The sequence below is a fragment of the Triplophysa dalaica genome, chromosome 23, assembly GCF_015846415.1.
Source record: "Triplophysa dalaica isolate WHDGS20190420 chromosome 23, ASM1584641v1, whole genome shotgun sequence".
NCBI classification, from domain to species: Eukaryota; Metazoa; Chordata; class Actinopteri; order Cypriniformes; family Nemacheilidae; genus Triplophysa; species Triplophysa dalaica.
This window is the reverse complement of record NC_079564.1, coordinates 15,795,051-15,823,014: the sequence shown is the minus strand read 5'-3', so window position 1 is coordinate 15,823,014 and position 27,964 is coordinate 15,795,051. Positions and strand designations below refer to the sequence as shown.

At 39.3% G+C, this 27,964-nt stretch overlaps 1 protein-coding gene across 1 annotated transcript in view; it reads right to left on the bottom strand.

Moving 5' to 3' along the window:
- sycp2l (synaptonemal complex protein 2-like) overlaps positions 1-19,848 on the bottom strand; it is a 29,475-nt gene extending 9,627 nt beyond the window's left edge. The window contains exons 1-27 of the mRNA XM_056737670.1: positions 19,771-19,848; positions 9,719-9,836; positions 9,451-9,569; positions 9,267-9,377; positions 9,161-9,185; positions 8,974-9,059; positions 8,806-8,894; positions 7,404-7,438; positions 7,173-7,315; positions 7,031-7,083; positions 6,908-6,953; positions 6,723-6,815; positions 6,583-6,643; positions 6,322-6,476; positions 6,087-6,127; positions 5,960-5,993; positions 5,839-5,882; positions 5,703-5,760; positions 5,360-5,476; positions 5,073-5,135; positions 4,932-4,981; positions 4,680-4,722; positions 4,445-4,547; positions 4,324-4,370; positions 712-823; positions 481-618; positions 303-392 (exon numbers count right to left, since the gene is read on the bottom strand). Coding sequence (XP_056593648.1) covers positions 303-392; positions 481-618; positions 712-823; positions 4,324-4,370; positions 4,445-4,547; positions 4,680-4,722; positions 4,932-4,981; positions 5,073-5,135; positions 5,360-5,476; positions 5,703-5,760; positions 5,839-5,882; positions 5,960-5,993; positions 6,087-6,127; positions 6,322-6,476; positions 6,583-6,643; positions 6,723-6,815; positions 6,908-6,953; positions 7,031-7,083; positions 7,173-7,315; positions 7,404-7,438; positions 8,806-8,894; positions 8,974-9,059; positions 9,161-9,185; positions 9,267-9,377; positions 9,451-9,569; positions 9,719-9,836; positions 19,771-19,848 — 2,152 coding nt within the window. The remainder of the gene's footprint in view (positions 1-302; positions 393-480; positions 619-711; positions 824-4,323; positions 4,371-4,444; positions 4,548-4,679; positions 4,723-4,931; positions 4,982-5,072; positions 5,136-5,359; positions 5,477-5,702; positions 5,761-5,838; positions 5,883-5,959; positions 5,994-6,086; positions 6,128-6,321; positions 6,477-6,582; positions 6,644-6,722; positions 6,816-6,907; positions 6,954-7,030; positions 7,084-7,172; positions 7,316-7,403; positions 7,439-8,805; positions 8,895-8,973; positions 9,060-9,160; positions 9,186-9,266; positions 9,378-9,450; positions 9,570-9,718; positions 9,837-19,770) is intronic.
- Positions 19,849-27,964: the final 8,116 nt, after the last annotated feature.

Below are 27,964 nucleotides of genomic sequence, written 5' to 3'. Positions count from 1 at the left end.
ATACCCAAATGCCCCTAGTACAAATGACAGAACTTTACTTTTCAAAAATGAAACCATTTTAAGATTAACAGCTAAATAACTAAATATAATGTATAATTTATCCCAATTTAAAACCAATGTCACCCAATAACGTCAGTGGTTTAAAATAAAGACCAGAATGATATTTTAGTGTGCTATATGTAGTTCTGTAATATGAGATTGTAAATACATTTTGTACAGCATTGGTCATCATCTCATGGTCATGTGCATTTGTCAAAGCAGTTGTGATCAGTCGAAACACAAACGCTTTAAAGATTCTTTACCTGCAGCGTCCTCTAGTGACATGGACGTGAAAAGCCTCTTGGGTTTGAGTCTAGGCAGCAACTGGTCCCTTTTCAGATCCCCATACGGCTCTGTGTGGTACATACAACCACAGTTAATCCCATTTAATCTTGCCAAAGATGCCACATATTGGGTTCAAGTTTTAGGAGGGTAACATGCCTGATGATTCAGATGGTTCACTTGTTTGGGGAAGTGATGCTTCTATATCTAAAGCATGTTCATGTAACTTTTCAATAAGATTTTCAGGTTCTTCCATAGGGAAACTGCTGTCAGAAATAGTAGTCTTTTCCTGAAAACCTAAAAAGGACAACAATAGAATAAATGAAATAAGTAAGATCCAGAAGCACTGTACACTTTTAAAAACATTGACAAGAGAATGAATAAACAAACCTGAATCAGCTGTAATCTCTTTTAACACAGAGGATTCAACATTCACTGTTCTCTGCCATTCTTCATTTTCTCTTCTCTCCTTTCCATGACATTTGTGCTTTGGTGTTGAATACTAAAAAACAACATATTCATGAAAAAGACCCATACTTTTAGCGCTGATTGTTTTTCATACATGGGTCACTTCTATTTAGATAACTTTTAAATCACCAGGATTTAAGAATATCGTCAGAGGCGTCATTCCCATTTAAACAGAGGCACAACATATTCATCTACACAGATTTTAAAACAAAGTCAGTTTTGCATGCAACCTCCAAATGAAAGAATATCGTCAGAGGCGTCATTCCCATTTAAACAGAGGCACAACATATTCATCTACACAGATTTTAAAACAAAGTCAGTTTTGCATGCAACCTCCAAATGAAAGTGAAAGGATGAAAGTGACTTATTTGTCAGATATGATAACCCATACACAAATGTGACCTCTGAATTTAACTATCCAGAGATTAGTCACACGCACAGCAAGCCATGAGCACACGTACACCCGGAGTAGTGGGCAGTTATCACTGCAGCGCCCAGGGAGCAAGTAGGGGTAAATTGTCTTGTAAAATATATATTTAAATACACGCAGTATATTGAAAGTTGTGCGGAGTGACACGAAGAGAAAGTCATGCCGAGTGAAATTAAAAACAGGTCGTGCTCACAGAAACGATAAAAATAGAGATATTCTTGTCCATGAAAACAAAATAATAGATTCCAAATTTCATGACAATGCCACAAACTGGGTTATAAATGCAATCGGTTTTAAATTCTGTTATTTATATAAAAAAGAGTAAGGAGTTCTTAGATTTTTTGTGAACATTTATTGAGTTGAGAGTCCATCCTGTAAAACGACACTGCTGTTTAATTGAACATATATCCAATGTCTCGACATCTCACAAAGCATTTCAGAAATTAAGAGGCAGAACGTCACTAGGTCAATGTGAAGCACTGCTTTATAATGTCTGTTTTTTATTCGTTTTAGGATTTAAGTCAGGCATGGTCACGTACAACATGTCCACTCTGTTAGGGGAATGAAAATAAACGTGAAACATTTCTATTTATATTAAAAGCGAAAATATTTAACAAATCACCGTCCCCACCCTGTTGAACTCCCCCATTGTCTCAGTGATACTACAAGGCTGGAGCAAAATTCTATATAATTAAAATATTTAAGTGTGAAAATGTTTACATTACAACCTTATTGTCCTAGTTTTCACTATTGTACACTATTCGTAAAGTCTCTTTTATAGGTTGCACATTTAAATGATCAAAATAACAGATGCAGAGGATCCACAGTGGCGCAAAAATGAGGTATGCAATATATGCGGTGCATACGGGTGACATTGCAGACAAATTTGATTTATGTCCCACCAGAGCCTCATGTTTATTTGACTTATTTAAACAATTATATAATAATTTAACAATACTAAAAATATTTTTGTTTGAAATAGTTTTCTACACTGTTCTTCATTGTTGTCTCTATCATTGCTACACTGTTATTGCTGTCTACAGGAGGATCAGTTTCCTTATAAATACAGCAGAATATACAATTATCCACTCAGTATTACTGTATATTTAACTGTATTTAAAGTCTGGATAAAAACTACTTTTTAAATTCATAGCCTACATATTTATGCCTACATTGTTAAAACTGTATGTATGAGAGAGTGCTTAATATACCTATATAACAGTGCAAACTTAATATAAAGCACAACAAATAACAATCATGTTTTAAAAGCCAGATCACCTGTCTCTCCACCTGGGCTATAGCTTTACAGTGTACCTAATAAAATGACAATTCGTGGTGCATGCCATCTTAACAATTTAAAGCTCTTATTTTAAACAAACACTGAGAAACTGTAGATTCTTAACATAACATTTATAACAGTACTGAATTTCACAGTTAACATACTACTAATTCACTTTGACCTCATCTGTGACCCTGCCTCTCCACAACATCACAGGACTGCTGTCACCTGATCTGACAAAACAATAAAAATAATAATACACTATGACCTAAAAATGCATATTTTTTAATAAAGACGGTTTAATATCATGACAATCAACGATTTTATATGTAGTTACCCTCATAGATGTGAAAAAGTTAAAGACACACCCCTAATAGTACACATACACAGACATCTGCAAGACATCTACAATACATAGTTTGCTCATCTGCAATACGTCTCGGAGATGTCTGCTATCAGACATCTAGATGTCCAAGATGTTTATGATTTAGAATGGATGTTCAACAGCTCTTTCTTAGATGTTTACCAGATGTTTTTACACCACAGATGTTTTCCAGCCCTTTAGCAGATGTATTACAGACGTATTGCAGATGAGCAAACCGTGTATTGCAGATGTCTTGCATTTGTAAATGCAGACGTCAAATAGACATAAACCAGATGGATTGTGCCATCTGAGATACAAACGGTTAAGTTTGCAACTCATCGCTATGTCAATGTTCCTGAATCAATATGTGAATATATTGGTATGAATGTTTTCTTACAGTAGCCTAGTGCACAATCATGCTCATCGCGTCCTGTTGACACAGCTCTCCTTTGGCGTTTAGAATTCCGAATCAGCTGCAGTTTACGTCACACACGTTCGCGACAGAAGGCAAAGCCAGTCATTAAGCGACTTAAGCTACGAAGGCGGGACTCATTGCAGAGAACGAAACTTAATTAGTGTAACACAAACGGAGCTATTTTTTCAGAACACGCTTGTAACATTTTAAATTCAAATCGATTGTTCCTGGAAAAAAAATGTTGAATAGAATAGATAAGGAGTAAAAAACAAAAAAGCAATAGACGGTCATCGGTGGTTATATAGGTGTGGATTAATTGTTTGGTCGAAATTATTGATAGGGACAATTTAGTGTTCCCTGAATATATATATATATCAACATTAATATTAGTTCACCTCCAAATATCTGTCGTTTGTCAACTAAGTCCATGTTTGTGAATGAGCTTTATAATTACATTCGGGATAGTCCAAGAAGGTTGTTAAAGCGGTTAAGCCTCTCACTCATATAAGTCATGCGCTTCAATAAACGTCAGATGCGTCTTCCCATACGACGCCAGCTGTGCAGTTGAATGCCGGTCCGTGTTCTTATAGCCGAAATACATATATTTTTATTTATTTAACCAATTTAGAGATAACAATAAAGAAACAACTATGCATACACTACATGATATATACCAAAAAATACATTCAAAATCACCTGAACATAAAGAAGTTAAAGAATAATAATAATAATAATAATAATAAAGTAAAATAAATAAAACAAATAAAAACAATTATTAATCAGAGTACATGAAAGATCTCGTCATATCTCTGCATCATCGATCAAAAAACTTCTTGACACAGCTCCATGGAGTTAATTAAAGCCGTCTGATGCAAATCGATGCGCTTATGAGAAATATCCCTATAACACTTTATTAACGATAATGTCTAACTTCCACCTTCCATTACCAATTGTAAATATTAATATTTCTAAAATTCCCTTATTTGCGATGAAAAACAGGAAACATTATTCACTTGTGTTTGGAGAAAAGGAAAATGTGAGTCTACCTTGGATAATTCCTCCTCATTACTGCTGGGTGAAGACAGAGGTAAAACTGTAAAGAACGAAAAGTTGTTACCCGCAGAATTTATGAAGAGAAGCAGTCCATCAGGAAAAACTGATGCGTACCTCTGAGTTTGCCTTTAGATCTGGATCTCTTCCTGCTGTAGTCAATTTGTGGCGTGTCTCTGCGGAGAAACTCCTCACTTGAATGCATCATCCTCATTCTCTTCTACAATTAACCAGATTTATTCAATACATCATTGAAGGCACAATGTCTGATGTACATAATTAGAAAAAAACATGAACATAATTACGCTGCCAAATGCGTAAATGTATAAGGTCTTTACATAGTCAAGCTAACCTTGATAGTTCTGTCCAGAGTGTCAGGGAGGGATTTTGTAGACCTGCTCAAGAAATATAAAAGTTTAATATAAATACAAACTACTTGGGAAAGGATATAGTTACTTTATTTATGAGTGTGTTTAAGACCAAACGACTGTGACTAAAAGCATGTTCAGGAGTCTTTCAGCGTTTGTGAAAAAGTATTTCTGTTTCTGCCAATTACGGCACAGGATCTTTAGACAAAACAAGGTCTTATAGAAATGTGCTTTACCCATTAGATGATGACGACTGACAGAACAACACAGTCTTTGCACGTGCCACCTGAACAGAAAGGCCACAGTTCATTTATCTTTACTTTTGAAAAAAGTTTTTTATATTTAGAAACAATCCAAGACTGCATGTATATTAATACCATTGTCCAAATGATAGTCATAGTCAAACCCAAATCTTGTTGATGTCTGCAATTCCATTGTTTCTTAAAAACATTTTTTTTTATAAACATCATCAACACAAGTCAACAGTTAATTATATAAAACGTTTGACTATATAACATATATTAGAGCCTGCTCTAAGAAAGTTTTTGTGCCTACTGTTTTATGTAACAGAAGGGATTTGTAACCTAGGTACAATGCTTTCAACAAGCATCTATTCCTAAAGTGGATTTTACTGAATATCTGTATATCTTTGCACACTACTGACCTGATACCTCCATAAAGCAGTCATGAACGTTATAGTCTCTGGCTTCCTGTCATGTGACTTCCCTGAGCATTCTGTGTCATAAGTGTCACCCACACATTGTGACACTTTAAGGGTTACCTGAGGCAGTCATATACAAGCCCACTCATGACAGAAACTGGAATACTGCATACTCGTCCTTAAAATGTCACTTGAACTTCAACTATCCCACTTAAACTTTCCAACTTTTATTGTCAAAATGAGGTAACTAGCTTTTAGTCCAAAATACATCAAAATAAAACAATAACCTTAAATGTTGATATCCAAAGAAATCATGGAAGTACCAGAGAAGTACCCCCTTACATACCTCTGAATCTGAATGGTCCTTAAAGTAAAAGATGTCTTTTTCTTGTGTTCGTTTCAGGCTACTCATCAAAGAGAGGGAAATGTCAAACCACAGTATTTTCCATCAATAAAGACATATTACTAATAAACATGCTTACTTTGCGCCTGGGTAGCTGTTTGCTCCACTGAAGAGGAAGGAAACCTGACAAAATATTTAATGACCATGACCAAACATCTTACCAAATAAGGTCATCCCTAAAAGTGACCGCTGTAACTTACTTTAGTTGTGCCTTTGAAGTCTCCAACAGGTGGGCTATGGATAAAAAACATTAGTGACCTTATACAACTGCCTTGAAACCGTACAAATAATCTGAAATTGGTTTAAGAAATCATGATGCAAACATGCCTGGTCTCTGGCATATTCAGTTGCTGGGTCCCTGCATAAGACATACAGTACAGTTATAAAGGGAAAAAAAGAATTAATATGCAACAATCAAAAGGGAATGTTAGTGTGACGTGTGTGCCTTCAAGCATTCCCAAGTCCTCTTCGGATTTCACAGCCACCTTTAAAAAAAAAAAAGTAAGTAAGAGAGGGAAAAATATTATTAAGTTCAAGCAGTGTGTATGTTAAATGTATTTACAGGGCCTGGCTGTAGCTTCTCTTCAAACACTCTTGTCAAGGCAGTCTGAATGTGGGGCTCCGAGCTAAAGATGATTTCGACCTTTTGGCCAGTGATCTTTCCGTTACTGATTGGGTTCATCATGTTAACAGTCAATATCTTCTGTCCATCCCGGTCTAAAGCAATGAGTACATTCGGCACGAGTGAGTGCAAAGTTCTAGGTAGGCCTATTTTGTAGAAAGCCACATTGACACATCTTGTTTATTTTCTCATACAACCCACCTTGTAGATTATATGTGCTGATGGCATCTTTGCATAGGTGAATCAGCTCCCACAGGGTGTTCTAGAGTACATGAGAATTCATTTTAAGTTGCTAAAATACTACAAATTATGTATTGAAATGTGAACATCCATGAACACACCTGCGGGTCATTTACAAAGAAACTTATAGTTGATGTTCCGATGTTGAAATCCACCCAAAAATGTGTTAGAAACTCATCATCAGGCTTGAAAAGCTAAACAGATCAAACAATGAGGAATAAGAGAAAGTAGCAGTACATTTTTTATATTAACAAAAAACTAAGGGTTAAAAATGTAACATGCTTACTTCGGTTGAGTCAAGAAAAACCCTTATACAAGGGAAGGAGAACACTCTATGACAGATGTAAGGTAAACATGTCAAAGGTGAATGCTGGTAAGTGCTCCTCAAAATATATATATATTTAAATACCTTCGCGAGTTTCCAAAATAGCTGTTGAGTTCATTCAGGAATGTCCTGCAGTCCTTAACACAAAGAAAAATAAAAGACCTTGAAACCAGTAACATAACAATTGAAAATCACATTGTTTGGTCAAGCTCATGAAAAAATATACCGTTTCAAAATCTTTGTCACGAATTGATGTAAAAGCTGAAGCAAAGCTTCTGAAACTGAACCATTTGCCAGCAAAGTCTTCCCTCAGTTTTTTTGGAGTCATCCTGCAGAGAGCTTCAGATATGGCCACCTGCATTTCATAATCTGGTAAATAATATTTTAGATTATGAACATGTTGACTAGCTGCACATATTCCACACAAAGCTTATATATAATTTCGTTAAATAAATACCCCCAATGTCTATCAGCGCTTTTGCCAAGTCTTCTCTGTAAGAAAAAAAAGAGAAAATGTAAATAGTGTGGTAATTAACTCGCGATCTTTTGTCCACCAGATGGCGCTATTAAAGCATACAGGCTCCGAGCAACCCGATGTCGCTCGTTGAATGATGCTCAAACAGAATTACAGCCAATCAGAGAATGTATATACACAACTTTTAAAAATTCAGGACTGTCAGGAAAAAAAGTATATATTCCTTTTCTGTTGTTTAGGTTGTTCTTCAAGGTTATTTCTGTACCTTACAGTTAGCCTTTTTAGGTAGGCCTAGCCTACATTATTGTACCCTAGGATAGACTGTGTACCTTCAAAAGTAGTCAAATGTTTGTAGACGTAATTTTTAACTGGTATACAATAGGTCACAATGGGGTACAATGAAGGAGGTTGAGCGGGGACAAAAATACAATTTTTCAGATTTTTTTTTTTTTTACTTTTGATCCCATCACGAAAGTGGGTCAAAAGTAAGACCAATATGAGCTAGATTTTTGTTACTCTGGTTTTTATTAATTTAACTGACCGTTTGTCTTTTATCTTTGCAAAAAAATATTAAATTACCCTTCATTTGAAATTTCAGTTTTATCAAACATTTAAAAAATAACCCGATAGTACAAATTTTAATTGTTTCGAATATTTTATGATTGGCAATGTCAATGCATTTAATAAAAGGTTTAACTTAATGAACAATATGAAAATTAAATGAAATTAAGACAGCATAATCAAATTACATTAGCAAAGGAACGAAAGTAACAAGTGTTACTTTGGTCCCGACAGGAACTCCTGACATTTAAACCCGATTTACTTTTATAATTAAAAACTCTGACAAGGCAAACTTCAGGATGTTACAGCACTGAACAAACTGTAGATTGATCTACTGTGACGCATGAAACGAGAAACACAACTTGTAATCAGAAAAAAACAGCTTCAGAAATTTACTTTATGTGCTCGAACTGTTTTCCCTACCTAACTGCGGGAAACGATGAAGAAACCACGTGATATTCGGAAGCAAGGTCAAAGGTTGCGTGCTGAACGTGGCTTCAAAGCTTGGAATGCAAATATAGTCAGGACTCTGAGCAAATCGCTATGTTACTTTTGTCCAACGTTACTTTCGTCCCCGCTCCCCCCTACCCAACCAAAAAAGTACAACATTTTATGCGTTGTTCATATGTACAAAATGGAACCTTTAAAACGGTACCACAAGGACAGAAAAGGTAGTTTATAAAAAAATCTGACAGTGAATGAAAGCGTTTTTGAGTGAAAACGTAAAGCAGTAAACGACATTTAAGATACAATTGTCTATTTTTTAATTATAACTGGAGTAGTTAATTAATGTAACAATGCATATAAGGTGTTACAGACTTACAAGAGCCCGATATGGTCATCTGACTGGCAGAGTCTCTTCCTGATGTCTTTTGGACTGCTGTCTAACATGGAGTTTATGGTTCTGATCGCCTAAAAACGAAATTCAAGCATAAACGATTTCACATCCCAAGTGTCTGTCAGTTTATGAAAAATATCTACAAACAAATACCTCCAAACGTAGAGAGAAAGGTGCATCGTGATCCAAAACAACAGCTCCAAAACGCAACAGAAAGACATCCAGGATTTTATAACTGCCTTCCACGTGCGCAGAAAATAGAAGCTAACGTTATACTCACTCAAGTACAACAACAACAAAATAAAATAAAATGACTGATTAATATTGAAGTAAATGTTACCTGCACTAGTCATCTGACACAGACTCTGTAATCAAGACAGACAAGTCTTTTTAAAAGCAATAAAAAAAGAAGTTAAAGGGTTTCAGCACAAAAGAAAATATATTACCATGGAAACCTCGTAGAACACTTCGATGAGTTTTATGGCGATCTTGGTTGGTTTTTGCTGTTCCTTAAGATGCTCTGACACTCTCTCAAACCAATTCAACATGTAAACGGTGAAAACATGACAAATGATTATACTGATAAGTAACCTTAAGCTTTACGTCCGATAAATAAAATGACATGCTTATCTTTACAACCAAGCCGTGGTGAACAAGTTTATGAATACACTCCTCATCCTTAATGATCACATGTTCAAGGGCTCTCAATATTAAAGCAACATTCTTGTGTCCGTTTCTCCGCAGTTCCTGCAATTTGTTTAATAAATCATCAGCATAAAATGATAGGGTTACGATACCTAAAGTGGACAATACAATACATATTTACCAAATGTTAGGGTAATCATTAAAATTATTTCAAAAAGTATTTCATCATCAATATTAAAATCAAAACTTTCCGTGGTAACAATTTCATCCAAACGATCGGCCAAGGTTACAGAAGATTTTTCTTCAATAACTGTCATAATTGCCTTATTAACGTTATTCTGAACAAAAGCATCCTGGAGTTTACTTCGAAACTGTGGAGTTAAAATGAAATCTGGATTATTATTTACCCAAATATTGAAATATGTAAGCTTTAGTTAAGGATATTTGAAAATGTTCACATAAATCAACCTACAAAAACATAACAGTCAGTTTAACTAATACATATATTTATTTATTTGCTTTTGTCTGGAAAACAAACAGATAAAAACTATTCTCACTCATGGCTCAACTCACACTCATGGCAGGCATGCGCGTTCCTCATACGAAAGACTGTCTGATTAGACACAGGTGTCTTTAAATTACAAATCAGGCAGGAATGACCTGTGAAAACCTAACGCAGAACTCATTCTATTCCAGTTTATTTCAATAAAGAAGTGTGTGAAGTATAGCCTATACTGAAATTTTCAGTTTCAGGAAAATGTTTAATGCTAATCTTTCTTATATCTATATGCCTTACGATTAGACTAAATGCTAATAAACGTTAGAAATAAATGTTAGCGCTGTCTAACTGAAAACATTTACACATTTTAAAATTCTGTTGTTTTGTCACATATTGCACAATTGCAACAGCTGGACGTAAAAAGTTGGGTGTGAGCTCAACTTCGGATTTAACTACGTCCAGACTTGTGATAAATATTTACACCTTATGTAGCCTACATTCTGAAAATACGACCGGAGCACCAACGCTCAGCTTGGACGGTAAGCGTCCCCGCGGCCACATTCTGCCCCATTGAGAGTGACATTAATAATGCCTCCAATGAGTGAAAATGTTAAAGACAAAAATAATTCTATAAAAGAAAATTACAGAAAAAGCAGCGCCCCATTCCCGTCCGTTTCATATATAACAGAGGTGATAATTAGTTGATTCTAAAAATTGAAAAGTAGACCTTCTCAAATTCTGATATTGTGAGCAACAAGTATATAAAATATTTAAACAACCATAATAATTATATTGATGTTACTTCATAGAACTAAGCTGTTTTGTGTTTTAATTAATTTATTTTTAGAGAAAGTGCCCTTGTTCTTGGGATTTTTTTTAAATTATTGAATATATGTGTGTTCGCACGAGTGTGTGTCGAAGCTTTGAATTAATTGAACCGATTGCTTTGCAAAATGATTCAGCTTTTCGAAACTTTCGAAACACCATGTTGACGAAATCTAGAGGGGAACATTTTGTAAAAGCATCAAGATCTCAGGCCAAACTCAATGCCAGATTATACAAACAACTGCAAAAGTTTTCTTAAAATTAAAAGGTTTTAAAATAAATTAGAAATCCACACATTTCATTAAAAATAAGTGCAAGCATTTTGTGTTTTAATTACAATAAACAGAGCATTAACACAATTAGGATAACCATCACTTTCCCTTTAAAATTATACACTTATTTTTCATTAAAGGGATACTTCACCCAAAAATTTAAATTCTGTCATCATTTGCTAACCTTCCAGTTGTTCCAAATGTGTATACATTCCTTTTTCTGATGAAAACAGAGAAAGATATTTGTAATAAAGCTCATCACCAAACAGATCTCATCACCCATTGACTACCATAGTAGGAAAAAAAAACAATGTTAGTTAAAAGTGCCCCAGACAGCAGTCCTACATTCTTCAAAATGTCTTCTTGTGTGTTCAACAGAAAAAAAAGTAAAGTAATTTTTCCTGGTAGTCAATGTGTTGAGATCTGTTTGGTAGGGATTGTTCCAAATATCTTTCTCTGTGTTCTTTAGAACAAAAAAATGTATACACATTTGGAACAAGGTGAGTAAAGGATTACAGAATCTGTATTTTTGGGTGAAGCAGGTAGAGAAAAGATAATGGTATACATTAGGAAAAGGACAATGTAAGCTTCATCTTGATATTAATTTTAAGAACTCAACAAGATGTTTCACATTTTGCTTAAAACCACACAGGCTTATGTGTGAAAGGGGAATTATGTTTGACAAAAATCAATAAGAGTACAACAAGACAGAAGTGTCATTATTTAAATTTATTTAAGATAATATGCTTTTGTAATGTTTAAGCAATTACAGTTAATGAATACATTTTTGCAACACAACCTCTATTTGAAACCCCCCCCCATGAAAATTCATCCTCCACCAATGAAAATTACTGTATCTCTTAGATTATGTCCACTTAAGCCTCAAAATCTCAGTTGGTCTACCGAAAAATAAAAAAGATATGATTAATGTATACTGTGTCTTGTATATATTTATAGTGTGCAGTTTTTTGGGTATAAGAGATAACAAATAAAAATTTGTACTTTAATCCCTTTTGTGTGTAAGATGTCCAGAAGAGTAAGTGTACAGCACTTTATACATGCTTTGGTCATTGAACATCATCTCCATCAGATGGATGTCAAATTAATAATCAGGGTGTTAATGCAAACTGGACTATAAGCAATTAAAAACAATTAAAAGTTATACCTGTAAAAACAAGAAAAAGGTGAAAACAAAGAAGACAGACATACCCACACACAAACACTACACCCAGTGGTGTAGTCAGGGCCATACGCACGAATAGGCCGTATGCTTACTTTTTCCACATTGCTGTTTGCGTATAACGACTTCTAAAGATCTATAGTAGCGTATACCCACTTGTTCTCCTGCTTAACGTCTCCAAGCTTCTTTTGTGGTTGCTTTCCCTTTTACCGTACTGCGTTCACAATTCAGTCATACAATTGGTTGCTCCTCTCATCTGGCATTGACACTGAATTCACGGGTTCTCTTGCGCTGCTTTATCTCTTTACGATATTGCAGTGCATCGCAAATCTTTGGTATCTGTCACAACTTATAATACTAGCTCTCTTTAAATGACACATGACGAAATGATAAAAAGCACTTACATAACTCTACTGTTTAAAGTCAGAAGCCTTAAATTTTCTAAGTATCATCGTTCCCATTAAAGTCATTGTGAACCTACTTGTTACGTTTATTCTACATTTAAATGAATGTTGTCTGTTTTTACCACACTCCAGGGTGCTGGAGGGTTTATGGGAGTTTGCCCAACCAATCCACATGTGTTTTGTGGATTTGGAGAAGGCATTCGACTGTGTCCCTCGCAGCATCTTGTGGAGGGTGCTCTGGGAGTATGGGATTCGGGACCCTTTGCTAAGGGCTATCCGGTCCCTGTACGACCGGAGCAGGACTGCCCTTTGTCACCTGTTCTGTTCATAATTTTTATGGACAGAATTTCTAGGCGCAGCCAGGGTCCGGAGGGCGTCGGGTTTGGGGACCACGCGATTTCATCTCTGCTCTTTGCGGATGATGTCGTCGTGCTGGCCCCATCAGACCAGGACCTTCAGCATGCACTGGGACAGTTTGCAGCCGAGTGTGAAGCGGCTGGGATGAGAATCAGCACCTCCAAATCTGAGGCCATGTTTCTCAGTCGGAAAAGGGTGGCTTGCCCACTTCAGGTGGGTGGAGAGTCACTGCCTCAAGAGGAGGAGTTGAAGTACCTGGGGGTCTTGATCACGAGTGAGGGAAGGATGGAACGGGAGATTGACAGACGGATCGGTGCAGCTTCTGCAGTAATGCGGTCGCTGTACCGGTCTGTCGTGGTGAAGAAGGAGCTTAGCTGCAAGGCGAAGCTCTCGGTTTACCGGTCATTCTACGTTCCAACTCTCACCTATGGTCATGAGCTGTGGGTCATGACCAAAAGGACAAGATCACGGATACAGGCGGCCGAAATGAGCTTTCACTGCAGGATGGCTGGGCGATCCCTTTGAGATAGGGTGAGAAGCTCGGTCACTCGCGAGGAGCTCAGAGAAGAGCCGCTGCTCCTCCACGTCGAGAGGGGTCAGCTGAGGTGGCTCGGGCATCTTTTCCCGGAAGGTGTTCCGGGCATGTCCCACCGGAGACACCGGGGAAGACCTAGGACAAGCTGGAGGGACTATGTCTCCCACCTGGCCTGGGAACACCTCGGTGTCCCCCCGGAAGAGCTGGAGGAAGTGTCTAGGGAGAGGGAAGTCTGGGCATCCCTGCGTAAACAGCTGCCCCCGCGACCCGGCCCAGGATAAGCGGAAGAAAATGGATGGAAACAAATGAATTGTAAATAAATTTAGAAATCTCAGTATTCAATCCCAATTCTATGAAACCTATTAACCCTAGAACAGAGAATATTTTACATGTATTTGATCCATTATTCAGTAGTGTTTTCATTGAAATTCTTTCAATTCCCATTTCATTTAACTCTTCCAGTAATGACTATCATTTTCATAAGCTGAGCAATTTAATAAAACATTTTAAACTGTTCCTAACAACCCACAATGACTATGTAGCAAGGGGGTGTGGGGAAAAGATTTTAAGAGAAAATTGTAGCAGACTACTCCACCCTGTTACCAGGGATATAGGAAGTTACCCACAAAGGTGAGCACACAGGTTCGCTAGTGTAAGGAGGGGCACAAGACGTGGATATCAATAATACAAAACTTAATTATATATAACCAATAAATGTCTCTTTGAAACATCACGTCCACGCATTGACATACAAAATAAACATTCGTAAATTAGGAATGAACAACGTAAATAGGCAAAATAACAAAACTCTCCACCGGTTTGCAGCAAAGGGAGAAATCAACAGCTTCTCAGGAGGCCACAGTAATGGCTTAAAGAATAAGTAGCATATGATTTTTAAGGTCCTACTTTGTGTCCTACTGAGTGTCCAACAACAAGTTTGTATACATAGGTGTAAAAACACAAATGTCATAATAATAATAATAATAGGTAATTACTCTTACCTTACTTTTTGACTGACTGTCAAATGATTCGTTCCGCAATTCATCCGTCTAATCTCCTCCTATCCGCCTGCCTAGTGTCATGTGATTTGTCGGATGGTGTAGTTTGCTGTGATTGTTCAAAAGCGTTTTTAACCAGCAAGCGGGACGAGAGCTTGAAAGAATGACTCGAATGACCAGTGATGATAATGAGTGTCAGCTGTGTTGCATGGGTATCAAATCTCTTTGGAGGAGATCGGACCAGAGTGTAGGACGAGATAGGACCAGGCCTAAATTTTATTTTATTATGGTTTATTATGTTTTTGTGGCCGGCAGTTAGGGATGGGAAACGAGAACCGGTTCTTCTTTAGAACCGGTGCCCAGTGAATCGATTCCTTGGAACCGTTAGCGTACCTGCTTAACGATTCCGCTTATAGGTTCCGCTCGTTGCAAATGTGTCATCATCATGACGTCACACACGCGCTGCGTTGTTTTGGTTACGCAGCAAACATGTAATCGAGGCAGAAGCGATCTAAAGGGTGGTTATATTTCACTAGAAAAGACGCCAATGTGGTAATTTGCAACAACTGTAAAAGTTTAATTTCGACAAAGGGAAGGAACTACCTCCAATATGCAGACACATTTGGCCACACAGCACGCAATTCATTTGCAGAACTGTCGCGTGTTTGATACACTACTACTTAGCGACACAGCAACAACAAGTGAGTCAAGCAGCAGCGGAGCTAACGAGACGTCATCTGCTATTAATGCCGAAGGTAACTTCTCTATTTAGTTAATGTGAGCGCCATTTCATCTAGTATCCTTCCTGAGAGGACAAACATGACCATTTTTCTGCACAAAAAATGTTAATTTGCCTAAATTGATAGTTGTGGTCTTTACAGAAGACTTCTTTTCATTTTGTATGTCAGTTGAGTTGAATTTTGTTTCAGGTAGAATATTCCCAAAGGCACAAACTCTTCCTTGACTGTTTAGTCTGTGTTTAAGTGCACTTAAATGGCAGTTTTATTTTATTTTTTTGTCTGGACCAATGATGAATGTGAAAAATTCTATAGGTCCCTGGACTTTACTTTGTAGCCTACTTTTAGGATTGCTCTGAGGTTGCTACACATAATTTGTGTATACTCTGAGTGTGTGCTGTGTTCTTATCAGATATTAAAGCGAGTTAATACAAACAAACAAATTTGTACTTATTCCCTCACCCAATGAGAATCGATAAGAGAATCGATAAGGAATCAGATAGATAGGCAATATCGATAATGGAATCGGAATCGTTAAATTCTTATCAATTCCCATCCCTACCCGCAGTCGACCGTGCGGGAGCTGCCAGCGTTCTACTTTCGTTTTGTGGTTTGTCCATTTTTTATTAAAAGTTGTTGAACGTTCGCCGGTGACCACCCATCCATCCATCCATCCATTTTCTTCCGCTTCATCCGGGGCCGGGTCGCGGGGGCAGCAGTCTAAGCAGGGATGGCCAGACTTCCCTCTCCCTAGACAATTTCTCCAGCTCTTCCAGGGGGACACCGAGGCGTTCCCAGGCCAGCCGGGAGACATAGTCCCTCCAGCGTGTCCTAGGTCTTCCCGGGGGTCTCCTCCGGTGGGACATGCCCGGAACACCTTCCCGGGAAGGCGTCCAGGGGGCATCCGGAAAAGATGCCCGAGCCACCTCAGCTGACCCCTCTCGATGTGGAGGAGCAGTGGATCTACTCTGAGCTCCTCCCGAGTGACAGAGCTTCTTACCCTATCTCTAAGGGATCGCCAAGCCACCCTGCGGAGAAAGCTCATTTCGGCCGCCTGTATCCAGGATCTTGTCCTTTCGGTCATGACCCACAGCTCTTGACCATAGGTGAGAGTAGGAACGTAGATTGACCGGTAAATCGAGAGCTTCGCCTTGCGGCTCAGCTCCTTCTTCACCCGTGACCACCTTCTTCCAATTCCTTGAACTTGTTACAGCGTTCATCAAGTGTCGCAAATGGAACGCCTACCATCATTGCTGGATTATGGTTTACAGGTTATATATTATATAAAGTGTATAGATACAGATGGAGGGGTTTTACCATACACGTTTGAGCCCTAGTCTGACAAAGAAACATCCAAACACGATAGACATAATAGATAGAACAGTTAAATTAGCTGAGTTAATAGCTAGATAAACAAACTGTAATACCCCAGAAATAACGATACATGTTAACGTTAGCGTTAAATGCATAAGATAGACACAGACATAAGGTACACAAATATTTCAGACAAAATAAGGTTGGTATTTCCCCCTCTTTCAAGGATAGTCTTTTAACATATTCTGCAATGAACGTTGCAAAGATTATTGAAGCAGTCTTCGGTTAAATGACGTGCGTACAGTAAAACCCTGGGATTACACTACTTTGGTGTCATTTGAAAATGAATTGTACCATTGTTGCCTCAGAAGTTCTTCCTTTGGTAGTTTAAGACGTACTTAGTTTCACAACGTTGAACACAGGTTCTAGACATGATGCACACGCATCACGAACAAGCGACAGTGTTTTGGGGGAGGAGAGTGAAGTTTTCGCAGCAGTCCCAGCAAAACGTAGGCAGGGACTATGTCTAGTGACGTAGATACGCGGCGGTACTAGTTCACATCTAGATACATTGATTCACATTCATAATATTCTAGAATGCTGTGGCATTTAAATTATGCTTAATTGCATGTCACAAGTTTTTTTTCCAAAATTATGACAAATGTAGTTGTTTCTAGAATTAAAGGAGTCTCCATTAATATGACAATATCAGCAACTGTTGCAAATAAAGCTGATTCAAGGCAAAGTCCGTTTTCAGAAAACCAAATAAAGGTAGATTTTTTAAGGAACATACGGAGAAGGAAAAAAAAGAGGTTTTATAAGGCATTCAAAATTAGCAATGTGATTAATTACGTATACAAAAACTTTGGTAAAATACCATGGGCACGTTTAAAAAATCTAAAAAAATCAACACTTTATGTACGAAGATAGCCATGATGAGTTTATATTTTAAATATTATAGTATAAAAATAATGCATATATTTTAAATATTTATATACTTAATTAAATAATTAATTTATAAGTTCATAGTTTTATAAACACATAACTTAAATAATAAAATTTTATGATTTTTATTCCACACTTTATACACTGATGCGCAGATTTAAATCTTCGGTGAAAAAAATCCCCTCTGATTTATAACGTTGTTTTACATTAAAAAACTTTTAACTTCCCGGTGACTCCATGGCGACTTATGAAATCGTCTTGGTTACGTATGTAACCTCAGTTCCCTGATGGAGGGAACGAGACGTTGTGTCGAGAACGACAGATGGGGTTCGCCCTTGAGAACCAATCAACTCTGACTACTATAGAAAAGGCGAATGAAATTTGGCGAATGAAATTTGCATGCCGGTCTCCGCCCCCGGATGTCCGGTATAAAAGGAAGCCGACGTGCAGCATTCATTTACCTCTTGTTCTGAAGAGCCGGAGAGCCTCTCACGACTGCAGCAGAATATGATACTTGTTTGTGGCATAAGGGACACAATGCGTCGTTCCCTCCATCAGGGAACTGAGGTTACATACGTAACCAAGATGTTCCCTTTCTGTCGGTCTCTCGACGTTGTGTAGAGAACGACAGATGTGGTTGCCTATGGAAAACGCCACAACGCTGTATCGCGTCACAATCTCTAGCGAAGCGACGGTAACAGGCCTGGGCGTACATACACATTCATTGTGGAGGGGAGATATTAGTCTCCAGTCTCGTGAGAAGGACAACACAATCCTGATCGAACAGATCAGTGGGTCTTTCTCGTTGAGAGAGACATCAGGACGAGAAGAGGTGCCGTCTAGAGGCGTGTAACTGCCTAGTAGATGGGGCCCTAGCCTGGGTGATGGTCTCCGCCATACAGGGGGAGTAGCCAACTCAGGATCTTCTCGACCCGTCTAGAGACCAGACATGGGTGTTCCAGAGGTCTGATCTGGGATGCCAGAACGCGTCCTTCCCCTGAGAGAGCAGGTCCTCTCTCAGGGGAATGGTTTAGGGGAGTAGCTGCCCAGAGCATCAACTCTGCCAAGTGCGGTTAGACCAGTGCGGTGTAACCCATAACACTTGATGATCCTCTTCCCTGACCTTGCACAGTGTCTGTGCAAGGAGTCTCCTGGGGGGAAGGTGTGCTTCCGCCCGTCCCGTGTTCAGCTGTGCGCAAGGATATCCGTGCCGAGGGCTCTGCTTCGGACAGGGAATACCAAAGAGGGCAAATGGTGGTGTTGAGGGAGGCGAACAGGTTTAACTGGGTCTACCCGAACAGCATCCAAATGAGCTGGACTGCGCGGGGGTAGAGTCGCCACTCTCCACGAGGTGTAAACTGACGAGACTGACGAGAGTTGCGCCGATATGGTGACAGAGTTGAGTTCCATACCGAGAAAGAGGATGCTCTGCACTGGGGAGAGCTTTCCCTTCTCTCGGTTCACCTGTAGTCCCAAACGATCTAGGTGCCGGAGCACCAGGTCCCTTTGTGACATAACAGATCTCGCGAGTGTGCCAAGATAGGCCAGTCATTGAGATAGTTTAGTACCCGCACACCTTCCTCCCCTCAGGGAGAAAGGGCGGCTTCCACGATCTTCGTGAAGACCCGTGGAGACAGGGACAGACCGAAAGGGAGGACTCCTTCAGATCGATTGCCACGAACCAATCCTGACACCTGATAGATGTCAGGACGCGCCTCTGCATGAGCATCCTGAACGGCAGCTTGTGAAGGTGCTTTGTTCAGGGTATGCAGACCTATGGGGCGCAACCCACCGTCTTGGGAATGATGAAGTGCGGGATGTAACCCACTGAACATCTTGTTTTTGAGGGACGAACTCGATGCCTGTTTTGCCAGAAGGGTGGTGACCTCTACCTGAAGTATGTAGGCGTCCCTGCCTCTGAATGAAGGTTGCTGACGGGGTGGAGGTTTCCCCCTCGACCTCCGCTTCCGGGTGCCACCTGTGGGGGCACAGGAACCGGAGCCGATGTCGAAGGGGCCCTGGGCTGCTGGAAAGCAGACATCACACGAGATCTCGGAGCGCGGTAAAATGTGGCTAATCACCACTGTCTGCTTCTTCACAATCAAAAACTGCTGGGCGCAGTCCTCGACGGTGTTACCAACAACCCACCCTGCGAGAAGGATGCTCCAAGAAAGCATACTTTCTCGGTGTCATTCATCTGCGCAAGGTTCAGCCGGGGTTGTCTCTCCTGGACCACTACCTTGGACATCGTCCGACCCAGGACACTAGCCGCCTCGCCCGTAGAGCGTTGGTCAGTGGTAGCATAGAGATCCTGCATTATTCCCAGGTCGGCCTTACCCCGGTGGTCCTCTCTCAACGCCCTGGCCCGGCGGACCTGCAGGATGGCCATGGCATAGAGAGAGGAGGCAGCCTGGCCCGCGGCAGCGCAAGGCTTCGGCACCAGTGATGCTGAAGTCCTATACCCCTTGGACAGTAGGCACGGCCGATTCTCGACGTAGCCTTTGGCTTCCCCACCATCGAGGGAAGTGAGGGAGCAGGAGCTGGTTTGACTGGAGCAGCCGTGAGTGGAGCGCTCCAAGTTTTACACAGCTCCTCATGCACCTCGGGAAAAAATATGGCACCCGGGGTGGGTGCGGTTTTCACCACGCTCTGACCCTAGGAACTACGTATCCCTGGGTTAGCAGGGCTGACATCACTTCTGCTTCCTCCTGAGCTCGACCCCCCTGAGGGGGTAGCTCGGATTCGTCAGAGTCGGATGCCAGTCTCCCTCCGATGCTGCGAGCGACATCTCATCTACGTCACGCATCGTTTCCGAGTGCATGCCTAAGGATCCGGACGGTATGCCACCGCCGGTTGGGGAACGTTCAAAAGAGCGAATCGGGGTGCGATCGGCCCGTGAGCACTTGGCTGGCGGGTTTACGTTCGCAGAGGTCCCCACATCACTAATGCTGCTAATACAGACGGACTTCGGGGCAAGATGTGTCAACAAACGCTGCTTCAGCGTGCTGGAAGCCCAGACACCTAACGCAGCGATTGTGTCCATCCCCCTCCTTGATGAGGGTGCCGCACCCAAGAGAACAGCGGGACATGCCGCGCTGGAGAATGCTCAGTCCTGAAAAGGACTTTTTAGAAAAAATCTCTAAAACCTCCGGAACCGCCGAGACGCCTAGGGGAAGGTCGCTGCAGGTAGGGACGATCCGCTGCTCTACGTCGTAGATCTGGCAATGTAGAAGAAGAATTCGTTGAATTCTTTTTGTTTGTAGTCATGAGCGAAGGCTCTGAAGAACAAAATGTAAATGAATGCTCCTCGCCGGCTTCATTTAATACCGGACATCCGGGGGCGGAGATCGGCATGCAATTTCATTCGCCAAATTTCATTCGCCTTTTCTATAGTAGTCAGAGTTGATTGGTTCTCAAGGGCGAACCCCATCTGTCGTTCTCGACACAACGTCAAGAGACCGACAGAAAGGGGACTGTGATCCATTGAGAATGTCTTCATGTTGTTTCTGTGAGTGCGCTTTAACTATGGGTATCTTTCGGGAGGCTGATTAAACTATCTCTTCTCAGGTGTTTTGGAAACGACATACCCCGAATAAGCAAGTTTTGGGTTAATCAGCCGAGAGTTCAGGGTTTAGCTAACGGTAAATTAACCCTGCTTTCTGGAATACACCCCTGAATTGAGAACCGCTGATTTAACACACCTGAGTAAACGACCGATTGTAATATCCAGTAGGGGAAAGCGGGGACGAAAGTACCATTTTTCAGAAAAATATATTTTAAAATATATTTTTTCATAAAGAGATATATTTTTAAAATCTTCAAATGTTGAATTACTTTTGTATAATCTCACTTTGAAGATAAGTTGCATATTTTACTTTTGACCCCAACATTTTCTGTGTTACTCTGGTTTTTTATTCATTTAACTGACTATGACCATGTTAATATGTAACTGTCAACAACTTATGTCTTTTATCTTTGCAAAAATATTAAATTACCTTTCATTTTATATTTCAGTTTTATCACACTTTTGAAAAATCACCAGATAGTACAAACTTTAATTGTTTAGAATATTTCAGGATTGGCAATGTCAATGCATTTTATGAAACGTTTTAACACTATGAACAATAGGAACATTAAATTAAATTAAATCAGCATAATCGAATTACATTAGCAAAGGAACGAAAGCATCAAGTGTTACTACCGTCCTCCTGACATTTAAACCCGATTCACTTTTATAATTAAAAACTCTGACAAGACAGACTTCAGGATGTGTTACAGCACTGAATCACCTAGAGATTGATCAGTACTGTGACAAATGAAACGAGAAACACATCTTGTCATTTGGAGAAACGGGGTATAAATACAAGGGGAATGCAATTAACAGAAACAGGTGTGAACTAATACCTTACTATGGGAAGAATAAACTTGTGAATAACTGTGACATTACACCCCCCTCCTGAACGGCGCATCCTCAAGCCGGGGGCTCAAAAGGTGGACAAGTGGCAGGCAAAGGGCTGGCCTATGGACGGACTGGGAATCAAATTCAGGCCAGGATATTTTTTTAATGTAGAATGTTTTGTAATCATCACACAATGCGCTATCAATGCTTAATTAAACGGACAGTGCATTGTTTATGAGCAAAATAAACACAGTTTGACTTGAGAAAGTTTCAAGAAAACACATTTTATAATGTGGCCAAACCAAAAAACAACGTTTAAATAATTTTACTGCAAGTATATCTGAAACAGAAGATTCATTTGATATGTTCGGTTTCATAATAAAACAACAAAAACACATTATATGCTTAAATTGTGTGTGTGACGATAAACAATTGAATCGTGCTGTCAATAATCTCCCCTGCACTGCTTATTACTGTTTTCCCTTTAAAGGGGTGATTTAATGAAAACAGACTTTTTGCATGTTTAAATGCTAAAATTGGGTCTCTTGAGCATCTGCTAACTCATAAAACGTGAAAAAGACAAATCATTGGGCCTCATTCATTCAATTCAAGTTTCAATTTAAGTTTTTTTTATATAGCGCTTTTCACAATGTTCATTGTTCCAAAGCAGCTTTACAGGGGCAAACAGGAATACAGATTAGGTAAAACACAGCAAAGTGCATGGTGTTTATAGAACAAGTAAGATCATTCTAATAAATAATATCTAATTAATAAATAAATGCAGTCTCCCGGTTAGCAAGCCAACACTGCCCTGCTGTGGCGAGGAACCCAAACTCCAATGATTGATTAATGGAGAAAAAAAACTTGAGAGAAACCAGGCCCAGCCTGGAGGGCCAGATCCCCTCTGACGTGTCATGGCTGCACTCAGTGACCCCGACCAAAAGCCACCGAGCAAATATCCACAAGGAAGAGGGAGAGCCCACCATCTGCAACCCAGAAGGTCTCACTCACCGAAAACCATGCAGGTTCAACCCGGTCCCACTCCACGATCGACACCAGAAAACAGAGAAACAACCAGGGAGAAGAAGAATAATTAGCGTAGCTGCTGTTCATTAACTATGCATTATGTGAAAGCTTGGCTGAAAAGATGTGTCTTTAATCTAGATTTAAATTGGGAGAGTGTGTCTGACCCTCGAATAGTATTAGGAAGGCAATTCCAGAGTTTAGGTGCTATGTATGAGAAAGCTCGACCCCCATAGTGGATTTAGTTATACTAGGTGTCATCAAAAGTCCTGAGTTTTGAGATCGTAGAGCGTGATTAATGTGATAGTCGGTTGTAATGTGATAAAAGTTCAGTTAAGTAAGTATGGGCTAAACCATTTAAAGCTTTTTAAGTAATTAAAATATTTTTTAAATCAATACGATACTTAATGGGTAGCCAGTGAAGCGATGATAAAACTGGGGTTATGTGATATATTTTCTTGACCTGATAAGAACTCTGGCAGCTGCATTCTGAACTAACTGTAGTTTGTTTATTGATGATACAGGACAACCACTAAGTAGAGCATTACAATAGTCAAGTCTTGGTCACAAATGCATGAAATCGTTCTGCACGAGCAGAACGATTTTTTTTGTGTAAATCGGTCGTAAAATCGTTTCGACGTAAATTTTCAGATTCATGAAAATGTTCGTATTTTCAAAATGTTAGTTGGCACGAAAGAAATGTACACCTGATCCACACCACGTGTAAATACTGCGTAAAACCGCACGTGACGTTCTGTATACTTTTAGACAAACCGGTGACACACTATGTATCAAAATGATGCTTCAAGAGTTATTTTCATTCTACACTTTGAGTAAAAGGCAGGACTTGTCACTGTCATTTTTAACACAGCATTCCAATCACAAATCAGAGCAACCAACGCATCTCCGAAATAACGCGCAGTGCCTCCAAAGCGTTCTCAAGCGCCACCAGATGGTCGTTTTCAGAAGAGCACCAGGTATTATTATTTTTGCTTGCTAAAAACGCATAGGTTTTTTGTAATCATTTGGCCTATTAGAATCGTATGCATTTACTCAATAAAATGTGTCATGATCGCTCATGGACATGGCGTGGGATCCCAATTGCAGGCAGACAAGACGGTATAGCTGGAAACAGATATTTATTAAACAATAAACACAAAACAAAAACCCACAGTGGGGTAAAAACAGGACAAGAATAAATATAACTTTAACAACGAACACTGACTTACTAGACTACAAAAACACTTGAGACAAACACTAAACTGACACTTACTACAAACTGGAGGAAACAGGAAACAGAACAAGTACATCGGTAGAAGAACATACACAGTTTACAAGAACTGCATACAGCAAACAATGCACGAGCACAGGACAATGAAACATGAGGACTCTTTATAGGGGAGACAGACACAGGATCATAACGAGCAACAGGTGCTGGGGATTAGCACTAAGGAGAGGCTGACGAGGAACGTGATGCAGGGAACAATGACGAGACACGAGAAAGAACTATGTCTTTCTCACATAAAACCATCAGGCAATGCCATGGCTCCACTTGAGACAGGAATAAAACATGACATGGTAGTGGAACCATGACAAAAATGTGTTCAAACCAGATAATAAAGTCCAGAGGATTACAACATTTCTAGATGCGTCATTTGCTCAACTAAACTCTACTCAACTTTATTTATATAGCGCTTTTACAATTTTCATTGTTACAAAGCAGCTGTACATGAGACACATTGACTACAAGTAAAACAACTAAAGTCATACACCTGTAAAAACAAGAAAAAGGTGAAAACACAAAAGACAAACATACAAATGCACCACACACACAATATGCATACATACTTACACACATCGACTAGACGCACACACGCAAACACACTCGCACACACGCACAGTGAAAGCACAAATTTGAGATAAAGCTGAGAGAATATAGGTCAAATATTAAACAGACTATACATTCCTATATGCAATATTAATTATGTAAAACTTCTGAATTCTAAAGCAGCCCCCCCGGCCAGGCAAATAGTGCAAAACAGTATGCAAACGGTGGCGAGGAACCCAAAACTCCAATCAAGAGAAAAAAACTCAGGAGAACCCAGGCCCAACCAGGGGATTCCAGTTCCCCTCTGGGAAAAGCTGCTGCCTCTGCACAAGCTCAACAGTGCTTGCACAACAAGGCTAAATTAAAAATAAATAAACTTACTAATAAGGTAAATTATAGATTTAAGATTATTATTAACAATCTAATAGCATTTGAAATTTTGTAGTGAAATCGTGTCAAATCACCGCGTCCGTTATCCAGCTCTATCATCTCACTGCTTCCCATTCTCAGATCTGCCATCAGATTAGGCATGAACTCCATCCTGCGGTAACCTTGGAACAAAGAGACAAGACTGGCTGAGAGTAGAGTACTGTTCTGCACTCTTTGATGCAACATGTACATTTGGTGTTTGATGTGTTCCTGGCTCCGGTTGATCTAAATAATGCAGCCTAAATCCTCTGAGGATTAATATTATGGGAGTGTAGTGTATGCAAGATAGAAAAGATGCGTCTTTAGTCTAGATTTAAACTGACAGAGTGTGTCTGCCTTCCGGACAGTGCAGGGGAGAATATTCCAAAGTTTAGGCACAAGATAAGAAAAGGATCTACCACCTGCACTTGATTTTGACATTCTAGGTATTACCAACTGACAGGACGCCTATGAGCGTAATGCACGTGAAGGACTGTAATACAATAGAAGTTCACTCAAATACTGCGGGGCTAGATCATGTAGGGCTTTATAGGTAATAATCAAGATCTTAAAGTTAATGCGATGCTTTATAGTTAACCAGTGCTAGGTTGACAGAACCGGGGTTATATGCTCATACTTTTTTGTACGGGTAAGAACTCGAGCGGCAGCGTTTTAAACCAGTTGGAGTTTTTGTAATAGCCCTGCAGGGCAACCACCTAAAAGTCCATTACAGTTATCTAGTCTTGATGTCATGAATGCATGAATTAATTTCTCTGCATCTGACAGTGACAGCATATGACGTAGTTTAGATATATTCTTAAAATGGAAAATTGCAATTTTACAGGTGTTGGAGACATGGCTCTCAAATGACCGAGTACTATCGAATACAACGGCAAGATTCTTAGCTGACGATGAGGATTTTATTGAGCATCCGTCAATAGTTAAGTAGTATTCTTGGTTGTTACATATGCGGTTTTCGGTCCAGTACGTGACACTTCTGTTTTGTCCGAGTTGAGTGGTAAAAAATTGTTACTCATCCAGTTTTTTTAAATCGACTATGCATTCCGTTATTCAATGGAACTCCTGTGTTTCATGAGGCTTCGAGGAAATATAAAGTTGAGTATCATCATCTTAACAGTGAAAGCTAATTCCGTGTCGCTTTATTATATCTCCTACACATCAAACTCAGCAGAGTTAAAATTATGGCGTTGATGGAAAGTTTAGGAGTTTAGAGTTAATTTAACACTAATTAAAGTTAACCCAACACTGTAATTAGTTGAATAAAATGAAGAGTTGGTGTCTTAACAGAGTGTGAAACTTAAATAAAAAAATAAGTCCTACAGTGCTCAGTGACTGGCAGTTGTAAACTCTTAGAGTGTTAAATAAGGAACCCCTCCCCCACCTCGCTCGCAGTCAACCGCGCTGAGACACTAACGTTACTCATCAGGCCGAATATTCTCTTTCTCAATAAGAGGTAACGTTAATGGTTTATTAATTATGTTTTTTGATCAATAAAATTCGGTCGCTATGAGGGATTGTTTTATATTGCAGTCAGTATCGTCTTTTATCGTTAATGTTAGCGTATGAATGTTCCGTTGACTCCAGCTGTAAGTTAATTAAATGCAACATAAACAATAACTCTACGAATTTACTTCATAAAGATTCGCAATGTAATAATTATACTCTGTGTTTTGTGATTGTGCTATTGATCAAGTTTGTTTAATATCAACTCCTGCTTTCTGAAAGCATTTTTTAACTTGCTGTCGTCAACTCTCCATTTTGTAATTTTTTACTGAAAAAATGTTACATGTTTCTACATTCTGGCTGAAATTAGCACAATTAAAAAATATTTTCTTCAAGTTAAGTGTTATTGTCTTTGTTTACCATATTTACACTTCATGAAACGCCACAGGAATTAACAAATTACACTTGGGTGAGCTTATTTGTAACAACCTACATCAATTATTTTACACTGGTTAGAGTTGGCTGTAGTTAGTGTTTTAACTCTATGGGGAGTACGTTTTTAACTATTTAAGAGTGTCAATGTGCCAACACTTTCAAAAGTGTTAAAATAACTCTATTGGGAGTGGACCCCATGGGACACTTTCAAAGTGTTAAAATTAACTCTTCTAGATTTATTTTGTGTTTCCATATTTTGCTGTGTAGAGGTAGCATGTATAATGCGAAGAGCAGAGGACCGTGCATGCGCGCCCTTCTTACGAGTTGGAATTCATTAGCATTCACACATTTCACTACGAAATTGACTTTTACAAAGTTTTTGTGAATCCACAGGAATGTTTCGGGATAGTCTGTTCTACGCGCATATTACTCTGTATTCACTCATACATTTGCGAATGTTTCATGAATGAGGCTCATTAACTTTTTTTATGTCAGCCTAAATCTACAAGCCTTCGAGAAAACAAGCGCCACCGCCGTTGCTGTTTTCACATGTGTGACATTCCAACACCATGGCAAAAGTAGCAAAGCTTATGAACTGTTCTGGATTTATTCAGTTTTCAATGGAAACCATACACACTGAACAAGGCAAAGCTGCAAATAAATACATTGTAAGTACCGGCAATTTAAAAGTATAAAATGTTACTGTGAGACGTTTGTCCGTTCGACATTAGAAAGCAATGTCTGTGCCTTCTAAACATGTGAGAGGATTGTCCTGTGTAACGTTAATTTGACTTAGAGAAATAGTGATGCGTTTGACTTGAGTATCTTCACTTCCATACACACAGACTGTGTGTGTGTTTTATAAACACGTGACGC